The sequence below is a fragment of the Phoenix dactylifera genome, chromosome 12, assembly GCF_009389715.1.
Source record: "Phoenix dactylifera cultivar Barhee BC4 chromosome 12, palm_55x_up_171113_PBpolish2nd_filt_p, whole genome shotgun sequence".
In the NCBI taxonomy this organism is placed as follows: Eukaryota; Viridiplantae; Streptophyta; class Magnoliopsida; order Arecales; family Arecaceae; genus Phoenix; species Phoenix dactylifera.
In genome coordinates, this window is record NC_052403.1 from 5015691 (window position 1) to 5027878 (window position 12188).

The 12188-nt window shown below is 39.5% G+C and overlaps 1 protein-coding gene across 2 annotated transcripts; it reads right to left on the reverse strand.

The window, feature by feature from the left end:
- Positions 1-591: 591 nt before the first annotated feature.
- LOC103708878 (stress response protein nst1-like) lies at positions 592-11575 on the reverse strand. Of its 2 annotated transcripts, XM_008793978.4 has the most exons (4): positions 11461-11571; positions 9609-11119; positions 8398-9479; positions 592-943 (listed from the first exon to the last, which is right to left on the reverse strand). In XM_008793978.4, the coding sequence occupies exons 2-4, from the start codon at positions 11031-11033 to the stop codon at positions 811-813; spliced, it is 2640 nt and encodes an 879-aa protein (XP_008792200.2). In that variant the 5' UTR covers positions 11034-11119; positions 11461-11571; the 3' UTR covers positions 592-810. The 2 variants fall into 2 exon arrangements, with proteins under 2 accessions (XP_008792200.2, XP_008792199.2); XM_008793977.4 differs by having other exon boundaries at positions 9609-11575.
- Positions 11576-12188: the final 613 nt, after the last annotated feature.

The following is a 12188-nucleotide window of genomic DNA, read 5'->3' on the forward strand; positions in this document are numbered from 1 at the left end:
TACAGTGGCCAAGAACCGCCTGCGGCTGAGAGATAGGTCAGGATCTCAACCAAGTTTTTTCTTTTAATACCGTGGATGCATCAATGGATGAACAAACTTTAGCCGTATGAGTGTTTCCCTTGCGACTGTTCTTAGGCAGAGGCAACGACACCATGAAGTCAGGTTAAAACAGCCAATTTCGTATGGCGGAAACTTTGCAAAGCCTGAACCAGAACGATCAAAGACCGAACCGCATTTCCAGACTTTTCCACTCTATTCAAAACAACACGAGCTGAGCTGGACAAGGCCAGAGTTTTCTTCTAGATGTTGCCCTTTTAAAAAAATATATTAAAGCGGATGTTAGCGCAACGACAACGGAAAACAAATCATTCAAGGTTTAGGTTCTGGAGGTGGAGTTCAAAGGTTACCCATGAACATATTCCTGACGTCGGACACGAGATTCGTGAAACATTGAGCGGGTGCCGAGCTGCTATCTGGAATTTTTGAAAAAAAGCAGGGTTTTGAAAACACATGCAAGCTTCTATTGGCGCCCCAACAATAATCAGTATGAGTCGATGCAGGGGGCATACTTTCCCCTCCAAGATATCCCACTTTCATCATAAAAGAAGTAAATTGATGAGCATGCATGATAAGACTGAATGATACAGTGAAACATATCCTCATAGGAATGCATGAATGCATGCATGCCATCTATGCATGCCAATGAAACATATCATTCGCATTACAAAGGATACAGTGCAACAAGTTCCTCAACTCTCTCCTCAAAAGAGGCAAGGGTGCTTGCCTTTGGCGACATTGATTCTGTGGTGTTTATACCGTCTCTTTTTGATTGAATGACCAGACTGACTGTACATCTGGATTAGTAGAAAACAGGCCTCCGATGTGCGGCGTTGCTGGGGTTAGGTTTCCAGCTTCCTGAGGACCATTAGTTGCCCACTCCCTCCTGCAAACACTCAAGAGGTAAGTATTCAGCTGTTTGAAAAAACACGATGCTATCAGTTGTGATATCCAATCCATTTATTGGAAGAGCCATGTAAAGAACAAAAACTCATTCAACAAAAATATTGGTTTAGAACAGGAGATAAGTAGATACAATACTATCTTCATGGAAAATTTCAAATAAAATGAAGAGATTGCCAAAAACTAACCCTGCAAACTTGACATCTTCATTTCTACTAAAAAAAATCAAGTTCTCCAAAAAGATAAATTCTATGGTGAATACATAGCAAAAACATGAAGAAAATGTCAACCACACCAGCAAGTCAATACCAAAAACATGGATATCCAACACAATCTCAACCCGATGTGAAGGCCATAAAACAGATGATTATTCTTTAAGATACATCTAGGTTTAACTTCACCAGCTCTGCCAATTCACAAGCCAAAATATTGTAGATCATCATTTAATTATGTTTATGCCTGACTTTATGACAATACGTAACGGGTAAGCCAAGAAAATATTAAATAACTATGCAAGACATAAAAAATACTGATGAAATCCTTGTTGTTAACCGTTCAGATTTTTAAAAAATAACTCTAAAACAATTCTTCCCCAATCCATACATTACAATGATACTCAACACAGCCGACAAGAATGGTTTCTACCAATGAAAAGAAAGAAGATTAACAGTACGGATGCAGGGAAAACAGAAGGTCTTGCACGAGAGAAAAGTTAGAAGGGCTTGCTGCATTGCAGCATTGCCACATTAAATCTGAAACAACCAGGGTATACATCAAATTGATTGTCATCATTTCCCAAAATTCCAATTTTGACATGAAAAAATACAAGAGTTCTTTATGGGTCATTCAACTGGTGAGAACTAGATTATTCTGAAAAATTAATTGTAAACATTATAATACAAATTATATGTTAACAATTTTGAGTCAACCACACAGAGCCCACCCCCTGTTGGGTTATATCCAAGGCCAAGCCCTCAACTATAGAATGGCGGTCATACCAGTTCTAGCTACTCACATTATCTTCTTTACTAAAACACTTAATTTTGTCAGAACATTCATATTCATATCTCAGACCCACCTCACCACGGGTATTCCTGGCAACAACTAGAAAATGAATATTTCTGTATTTATTTGTGGTGATAAACTTGTGAATGTTACTAACGGAGGGAAGGCAACAACTCATATATTCGACAGCCAGAATGAGAGCCTGGATGCGGCACCAATTTACTCAAAATTTTCCTACTATGTTCTTGAATATCAACCGTTTTGAGGAGGCTAAGAGCAAATTACAGCCATTATTTTAGACTGCGTGATCCATTTGCATAGCCGTACCATTAGACTACCAGAGAAGAAGCTACAAGTACCTTCAAGGGTTCAAAAGCACAAACCATGAATAAAAGCAAGAGGCCTATCCAAAATAATACCAATGAGACAGTAGGAACCATGAAGCAAGAGCAGGCAGAAAATTGCCAAACAATGAAGGCACAGTCAAAATACAGCTCAGAGAGTTCAACCATTGATATTTTGATAGCTCATCTAGATGCAGATGAAAACAGAACCAAGGAGCATACAAACAAAAATTGGACAACATAGAAACATCAAAATTAAGGTACACAGGTTAGGAGCAAGCAGCATGCAGGTTATTCAGAGTGTCAAGGCCTCTAAAAATGGACAGCAACATCACAATGAGGGACCAAAATGTTGAAGCCAAAGTGTTATGAAGTGGGATATCTTATATAACTTAGTAGTAGCATAGCAGGATATCTTTTAATGTGAAATGTTGGAGCAACAAAGACTTGCTTGACCATTAGTTGCAAGAATTCTGTACCTTGGATGTGATTACACATTTAGAAGCTCTCCTCTTAAAATCCTTGTGTTCCTGGACCCCTTCTATTAGCTTTGTTATGCCCATGTCTCAGCAACTGCTTCCATGATCCTTGTATTATTTTCACTTAATGAATTCCTTTTAAATTTCTCCCAATTTTAATAACGAAACTAATAAGCTACTTAAGACGACACCAAATGGGCAGGCTTCTTTGTTCGCATATGACAAAATTCTGTCCATATGGTTCTTCGAAACTCTTAATTCTTCAACAATTTTTAAAACCACTAGGCATAAAAAAAAAAAAAACATCGATGAATGATCTTTTTAATACATCACATTGATGATAATTACAAACAGGAAAGAAAAAGATAATGACTTGTTGCATCTCATGTTGAAAGAAAAAGATAATGACTTGTTGCATCTCATGTTGAAATGGGATATCTCTTGATACTAGATGTAGTTAGAGCTCTTGTGTGTGTCTCTGTCTCTCTGTGTGTGTGTGTGTGTGTGATTGCATCTCATGTTGAAATGGGATATCTCTTGATACTAGATGTGTGTGTCTCTGTCTCTGTGTGTGTGTCTGTGTGTCTCTCTGTGTGTGTGTGTCTCTGTGTGTGTGTGTGTGTGTCTGTGTGTGTCTGTGTGTGTGTGTGTCTGTGTGTGTCTGTGTGTGTGTCTGTGTGTGTGTGTGTTAAAGACATTTAAGTGCACAAGAAGAAGTATCTCATACTGATGCTGACACCAAGAGGAGGAATAAGCAAGACAGGCCCTCAGTTTCATAAGGCAATTGCACCCATTTTGGAAGATGTAATTTGAAGCAGATTAATTTATCAAAAAGGAAGGTAAAAACACAAGAAAACTAAAAGAAAGGGCATCACAAGGTTCTTTAGATGGTCCCAACCAACTGTTGATCCACACCATTGCAAAAGAAAAGGCAGAAACGCAATTACAGTTTTACTGTTTCTAAACAGGAGAAATTGGGCTTGAAGGTTTTAAGCAGCAGTTTGATAAGGTGAAAAGTAAGAAAGAAGAAATAAAAGAGAGCCATAACACGTTTTAGGTAGAAACTAAATATTGAATTCAATGTTCCAATTCTTTAAGATGGTGATGATGATGAGAAGTTCAGGAAGATGGCAATGACCAACAGCAACTCAAATTATTGCTTCTTATAATACTAATTAATAACAGATAACAGAGTAAGGCCTCAATTTAGAGAATTCTAAGATAAGTAAACCCAGATGGATATCCTTCTTAACTATCTATCTGTTTATAATTGTGAAAACAGTATTAGAAAAATAATATATGGTTTGCACTTTAAACCCTTGTATCCACATCCTCTAATTGCAGAAAGCTGACAGTGGAATTTGCAAGTCTTTAGGTTTATTTGGTTTTACGAAAATGGAAATAGGCCATGTTTGCATGCTGGAGCATTCATTGTTTGTTTAACCAGCCAAACCCAAGCAAGTAACGTGTTAAAGATAGCCGGCCATGCTCTCTCTTCTCCTTTACTTTTTCACTTTTTTTTTCTACAATTTATCCCACTAGCCCTTGATCATCAACCAAATAAGGGATATTGTTAACCCATGATAACTGAATAAGGGATGACCGCCTCGAGTCAAAAGTATCTACCCTCCAGCTAGTTATTCGGCATCCAAAAAGGGCCTTACATGTCACATAACTCGGGTAAGTACTCCACCTTTAGGTGGATAAATGTGCACAAGGCAAGTGCACTTACATATATGTCATTTTCACCCATGTTCGCTAAGTGATCTCAGCCAAAGAAATTCTGAATCACTTCTCAGAATTTGAAATACCATGTTCAGACTTTTGCCGCCATGTTTGATCATAATAGACCATAATGATATATTGTCGATGATAGCTGACTATGCCAGGCTACCATAGTTGACCATGTCAGTCTTGCCACTTCCAGAAGCTTATTTCTTTCATGCCAAACAACCAGAATCGGAACAAACTTACCTTTCAATTCTCACATCCATTGGTCACCCGTAATACTTTTCACACTTAGCATCAACCAAACTAATCCTTAAGGGTGCAACTAATATAGAATATATTTAATTTGTTTTACTCTCTAGCTCCTTGCAATCATAAACATTGGTAACCAGATTTGCAATAATAAGTTTTAAATTATGACATATTCTTCAGCAATTTGAACCCAACTGAAACCAAATTAACATGGGCAATCGACATGGGCATCTAGCTTATAGAAAGAAGATGAGTTGTAAGTTTTCTAATTCCTTAAAGGCCACCTCAAACCAAATCAGTCACTAATTCTCATTAAAGAAACGAAAAGGATTAGATATCGAACATTAATCAGGTCATTTGTTCACCACACCACTGGAAGTCAATGCATTCCTTATCAAGGGACAGGATGCAGGCATCTCATTCTAGAGTTTAAGAAAACTCTAGTTTAATATTAACTTAAATTAGTACAGAATGCAAAAGAGATGATGTGCCTCTGGCAGCTATCAATCAGCCCCCTAATTCAATAAAAGAAAAACAAAATGGAAAAGGAAAGAGAAGGGAAAGAAGATAGGAAGGGGATAGACCAAAAGAAGAAGGTCAAGAAAAATAGAGAATGAAGAGGAAGATTAGTAAAACATTCCTTGAGGAAACATCAATATACCACTCAATTTTCAAATTACACCTTATCAAGCTCCCAAGAGTTTTACCTGAGGACTGCCATGTAGTCCAAAACACACTCCTAATGATCCTAGGCTTGTCTCAATTTGGCTTACAATAAACTAGAAATCATGAACCAGGGAAGACTATGAACTTTAGTTACACACCTATGCTGGCAGGAAGAAAGTGTATAATGCTACAATTAGTTGCTTATCTTGTTTCAAAACAGGTGGACATGTTAAGGCATTAATTTTGAATTCAACGTCCCAAAATGACTGTTTTTCAGTAACATCAACCAACCTGAACAAAACAAGAACAAACATGCGCTTAAGAATCACGTGCAGCAATGGTATAAAAAAGTCTAGCACATTGAGAGTTTCCATTTCTAGGTGCTTAAAGCAATCTTTGAGTACCTTGTAAACAATGCTTAGTCTGCTCCATGAAGCACTCCAATTAACTCCTGATTTTCCAAAGTCCATTGTGCTCTAAAAGTAGATCCACTACAACGTTTAGAGTTCATACTTCATGAAATTTCATTTGAAATCTTTGGTCCAATCCATCGCTAATAGGCTTATCATCCTAAGGCATACATTTAGCAAGCAGAAAGAATATAATTATTTTAATCCTTCATAAATTCTTTCACCACATATGCATTAATCTCCAAAAAAATGTCTCGTGATTTCTAATCACATGCCTTAAATTACTACCCTAAAGAATTGTTCGATGCACTTCTGGAAAATACTTTCCCACCTTCAACAAATCATCCCTTTCCTTTGTAGGTGTTACAGCTCTAATAAATACCCTAATTAAACATGACTATTTTAACGATGAAGGCAATAATGACAATACCTAACTCTAGTAGAAATATGAAGGAATGTTTAAGGTCACATCCATCTTGAGAAAAAATGAAGATGTTGCTAGATATATTTGGAATGTCATGTTGACATCAGAGACCGCAAATGCCAATGGCATTCCTTTGTTGGAATATAAACAAACAAGTAGAGCCTCGCTCAGTAGCAAGAAAGTTCTGTGTAGGGTGCTGCACCCTATGCGCCCTTCCTTAGCATTCCTACCATATTTTTTTGAAGGATCCACTTCCCCACACATGCACGTAAATCTGCTCCCGCATCTCTCTTTCAAGTGACAAAGACTTATAGATTGCAAACTTCTTGTATATGAGATGCCTTCTAAAATTTTGCATCAATCAGCTTCTTACATGAGTGTAATAAGGACTCCCACTACTAAAGCCTCATCTTTCACTGCAAGCTTAATCTACACCGCATCTAGTTGGATCAATAAGAATCAGTCTTCTCCCAATGATATTCTTGCTCAAGTCTTCAACATTTTATCCCTTCCATCCATAATTGCATATCAAAAAAATTAAAAAGCTGGAGATACATCTAATATGATCATAACAAGCTAACTGCAAATCAGCCAAACTGGGATGCACCACCTTTGCTAATTTGGTACCATTTTTCACTCAATGTGAATCCTTAATATTTATAGTTCTATTGGTATAAACTAAACTTTCAAAGATCGTTGCTCCACCTAAGGTCTAAAAACTTGGTCTACGTTTCAGTTTGGACAAATTCATTATATTTAGCAATTCTGGAGCTTTTTAGTACTATGAGCATTCAAATCTTTTGTTCATTCTTCTAGAAAAACTCATAAATATATTGAGTTCCCATAATTTCGAGGTTAAGTTGCTATTTAATCAAGTATATGTGGTTATAGAATGTTATACTCATTTAATTAAAAAAAGGTGTTATTTGTTTGAAATATATAGTATTTAGTAATTCAACTAGTCTTTGTAATTATTGTAATACGCATTCTCCAGGGCCTCAGCCCATGAAGGGTTATGTTCAATATTTATCTCCTCATTTGACTCAAAAAAGGAAATAAAAAACATTGAAAATTAACAATATATAGTCTATGTATTTAAACAAATAAAGAAATAACCTCGGTGTGATAGTAATCACCAAAATAATACTTAATCATATATATCTAGCTTGAACCAATTTTGGCTGAAACTGACTACCACTAAAATTGGAGCAGAGCTGGTCAAAACTAACCAAAATGCAAAAGTGGGGGTTAGTTTCAACTGGGTCTTTGCTGAAACAGGTCAGTTCTAGCCAAATCTTAAAACCTTAGCTCTACCAGATCCTCTACACAATAATAATAATCCGAAGGTGGGACTTTTATATATCCCTAAGAAAATAAGTTTTGGAAGGAAATAGGAAATTCAGCATTTTGGTTTAAAAGAGTAAGATATGAGAAAAAACATTACCATTTCTTTCTCTTCCCGTTATTTCTTTCCAAAAGGTGGAACTCTAAACACTAAAAAAGAGATACGACCAAGGAACCACCTCTCTCTCTCTCTCATCCTGTGGTCCCATACATAACTACATAGGAGGACGAACTAGTACATGAAATGCAACATATCTTAGGGCTAAGTTGCACGATTTTAGTCGTCTCTCAGCAATTAAACCTTTAGTATTCAAATTACCCAAAACTTTGAATGTGCCGCGTTCAGCAGCATCCAGTAATGTGGAATCTAGAAAGTGGGTGCTAGACAGATGGTACAGATAAAATATAGGGTGGTGTTCTATTCATGTCTTTACTTACATTTCTTGAGATATAATAAATATTTAGGAACAAAAATAGTTCCATGTTTTCAAGCAGTTTCAACAAAATATAAGGTGTTACTAATAGTAAACAAAATTTTGTACATAGAGCAGCAAAAGAATAAGAAAAAATCCATATTATGAAACAAAAAAATGATTAAATCCATCCAAATATTGAGGCAAAACCATTTCAAGACAACTATTATCATACTGTACTGTCTAATACATTCAGCAACTAATTATCGTAACTTTTTACGGTAGCGCACAAGGTGACAATGAAGACGAAGCTTAAAAACTGAACAGAGATCCATAACAAAAAGCTTCAAAAAGTATATGGGGGTCACTTACTTGGACCAACAATTAGCTGGAGGTAGCTCAAAAGGATAGGTAGCTGTTGATTCATTTGGACCGTCGTATTTCACATCATTCCTGGCAATGTTATCTATCAGATTAAGAGGAAGAAAGTGGCTTTCTCCCTCAACAGGCAATGGCTGGAAGGGTGATTTCTGCATCCACATATCATTCCCATTCAGACCAGGACCAAGAGGACTGTATATTCCACCATTCTGCTGATTAATAACACAAACATGCTGCGGAGATTGAATTTCAGGAACAACATGTTCCTCATTAGATATTTGTGATATCACAGCGTTGTGTGACAAAGGATGCATGATATTTTCTTGCTTAAATTTGTTCGTCCCCAGGGGTGAAAACCAGCTGGAAGGCCCACCTACCAAACCCAATGCATCTTGAGCCAGTGGAGTGCCCCACATTTGCCATGTCCCTTGTGCATTACTTGACTCATCCAAATTTGAAGAATGTGATTCCTGTGAATTTGGAGTACCAGATACTTTGCTTGATGCAGTATGTTTTTCTTCAAAAACTCGCAGTCTGGACATGGGAGACTCAATTGGCGAAGGCTTGTTAACGTCTCCAGGGGCAGATACATTTTTCAAAACACGAGGTACTTCCATCTTGTCATTAGAAACAAACCCAGTTCCTAGATCCACTGGAAGACTATCAAGTGACTTGGATACCGGCCCAAGCAAGGAGACAGGGTCTGGAACATAGCATGGGTCTTCAAAAAGCTCTGCTTCTTCTTGCACTGCATGTGGTGCTGACTCTTTGATAGGAGAAAACAAGGATTCAGCCACCAAATGAGGAACTGTACTGCCACAAAATGATGCACACACTGGGGGATAGGTGCTGAGCGGCAATGACTGTCCATAGTTGATTTGGTTATCAACAGAATAATTAGAAAATATTCTTTGATCAGGTAATTGTGCACTTTGAGCTTCTAATTGGCTATTCTGACTTGGAGGGCTGGAGGTATTCGTATCAGGATATGGAGAAACAGCTGCTGAACGTGTAAAAAGTTGATGCCAGGATTTCTTTGGGGCAGTTATATGTGGCTGTACATCTGAACTTACCTGGAGAGAGAAAAGAAGCAATTGCAAAATAAATGCATGCATATTATAAATTAGTTAAAATTGCTTCCTCATATAAAAAGCAAATGTATAACAATAAAGAGGAGACAGATTGTGTAGATCACAACTCACAGGCCGATGAATGTTGATCAAAGAAGTTCCATCTACACTAGCAGCAGATTTCACTGTTACATGCCCAGCAGAATGACCATCTCTTTTAATTCCAGAACCATGATCGACAAAGCCAACAGCAGGCTTACTTGCTTTGTTACCCGGAGCAGCAGGGCTCTGAGCATGTCTCCCAAAAAATGAGGCACCACTGAAACCTCCAGAAGAAGATAGGAAAGAGCCTGTCATGCGACCAAAGTATCTTGGCTTATTTGTTGTCACCTTATTTCCATGCCCAGGTTCTGAACTTTGTGATTTGTAGATCTCTGCTGCAGATTTCAGTGCCTCCCGTTTTTCATTCTCACTCTTTCTGTCAAGCTCACGCTTCCTTTCACTTTCCCTGCTAGCCCTCTTCTCAAGGTCTTCAACATCAGAATTGCTTTTGCTAGAACCTCTATCTTTCTCCCTCCTCCTCTCATGTCTCTTTTTCTCTGCATCTTTCCTTTTTTCTCTTTCTCCATCCAGAGCTGAGCTCTTTGCCCTCTCTCTCTCTGCTTCCAGCTTCTCATCACGTAATTTTCTCCTTTCCTCCACTAACCTTGCAACCTCCTCCCTCTGTTTCCTCTCCTCCTCTTCTAGCATTTCCCTTTCCAACCTAGCCTGTCTCTTCTCTTCTGCTTTCCTTCTAGCTTTCTCCCATCTGCTCTCCTGCAAATTTCCTCCATTCTCCCCTCTTTTAGATGATGATCCCTTGTAATCTGAATCTGAAGAACTCTCCTCCCTTGAACAACCAAACCTGAAAACTTTCCTGCAAAGCCAACTCACACTAGAGAAAAAACACAAAAGCAACTTGCAGGCAAAAGCCACCACGCCTGAATAAGACTTCTCTGTCAAGCACTGGCCGTCACCACCACCACCAACCCAATACCGTGGCACAGGGCTGACCCAGCTCCCATGCCCCTCCACCGACCAATCCTGGCTGCAGATCCAACCATTCTTTCCAAGAAGGTCGCTGATGATCCCTGAGCTCCCAACAACAGTACCCGGGACGTCCAGCACAGGCCTTTTAGAAATATGCCCGCAATACGAGCACATGAACCGGCCGCCTCCAGGGTTCTGATCGCGGTATGGGGTGAGGCAGTTCCGGCAACGGCGGGTGGCCGTCTTCCGGAGCTTCTGCAGCTCGAGGGCCTCGGTCCGCTGCCGCTCCCGGAGGCGCGCTGACCGTCGGGCCCGCCACACCGACAGCTGTGGCATCAGGATCTCATACCAGAACAGGGTGACGAGGAGAACCAGCACGCAGCCCAGCCGCGGCGAGGTGATCTCGAACTGGAAGCCCGGCGGGAAGAATTGCGACAGCGCCCAGAAGAAAATAAGAGGGATCACCAGCCACGGCAGCATGGTGGAGACCCACCGCGACCACCGCTGGACCACACAGAGTATACACATTATCCAAAAACCCTAAGCTTCTGAAATCAAAATCGCCGCTTCCACCCAATGCCCAGAAGATTGAAAGCCGGAACCCTAAAAAATCCCTGCAATCCACAAATCCTAAGATCAAAATGCTTCGCCTCCCGTGCTTCCGGCCTAGCCCACGTTCTGATCCGGGGCGTATTCCACCATGATTGACGATTCCCACAAAAGAAAAATAACCAACCTAGAATCTCCAAATCCCTAATCCAAAAGCAAACAAATTTCGTAGAACCTTGCGTTTGCGAACCCTAATCTTCGAATCTCGGAGGCGTAATCCGCTCGAAACCCTAAGCGGAGAAGCGACCGAAGGGAAGGGGGCGGGGGTTGGTTTCCTTCAGTGTCGGATTCTCTACGCCACGAAGAGACCGAGGAATCAAATGGAGAGAAGAGATCGGAGACTTACGGATTGGAGGTTTGCTCATGGCGGAAACCCTAGCTTCTTCGGCGACTCGGCCACGTCCCTACCGTGACGACAAGACAAACGGAAAGAAACAGATAAACAGACACTATATCTATTCTTTTTCTTTCCTCCTTTAAATCCTTTTTGTTTGGTTTTATTACATTTGTTTCCTCCCTCTTTGGGCGCACATGTTCCTCTGGTTCTTTATATCTTATGCTTTCCCTGAGAATATGGACAGTGAAAGGAGATTCCTTTTTGACAGGGAAAATAATAATGGCTGGGGCTTGATAGACAAATGAAGGGTATGCTATGTAGGGTAAGCGGTGGCGGAAAATTCAACGGGCCACTGCAGTCGTAGTGACGGAAAAAAAAAGTTTATGAGAGTCGATACTAGGTGAACCTCTTAGACTCAAACCATCTGATTAACCATTGCCATTTTTAGCTCATCATATATGAGCTAAGTTACTGTTTTATAATATTTTACTCAATGCAAAGCATTTGTGTGAATGTACGGCAATTTATGCGCGTAGACTTATGCGATGATGTAGCAGGATGGAAGTGGCCATGCACAAGATTGGCTAGTGCCGCTCGCTAGGAGCATAGCTAGCCAAACATGAGCACTAGCACATAGCTAGGGTTACACCTAGACATTGATTTTTTCTTTAATATTCTTCTTTTTTTAAAAGCAAGGAGCAATGCATGAGAGTTTGATACGATCTTCACCAATCTAT

Coding starts and splice junctions, on each gene's coding strand:
- LOC103708878 (XM_008793977.4), bottom strand. CDS start 11,033: ATGTGTATACTCTGTGTGGTCCAGCGGTGGTCGCGGTGGGTCTCCACC. Junction 9,480..9,608: donor TGATCAACATTCATCGGCCT/GTGAGTTGTGAT, acceptor TTCTCTCTCCAG/GTAAGTTCAGATGTACAGCC. Junction 944..8,397: donor CCAGCTAATTGTTGGTCCAA/GTAAGTGACCCC, acceptor GAGTGTTTGCAG/GAGGGAGTGGGCAACTAATG.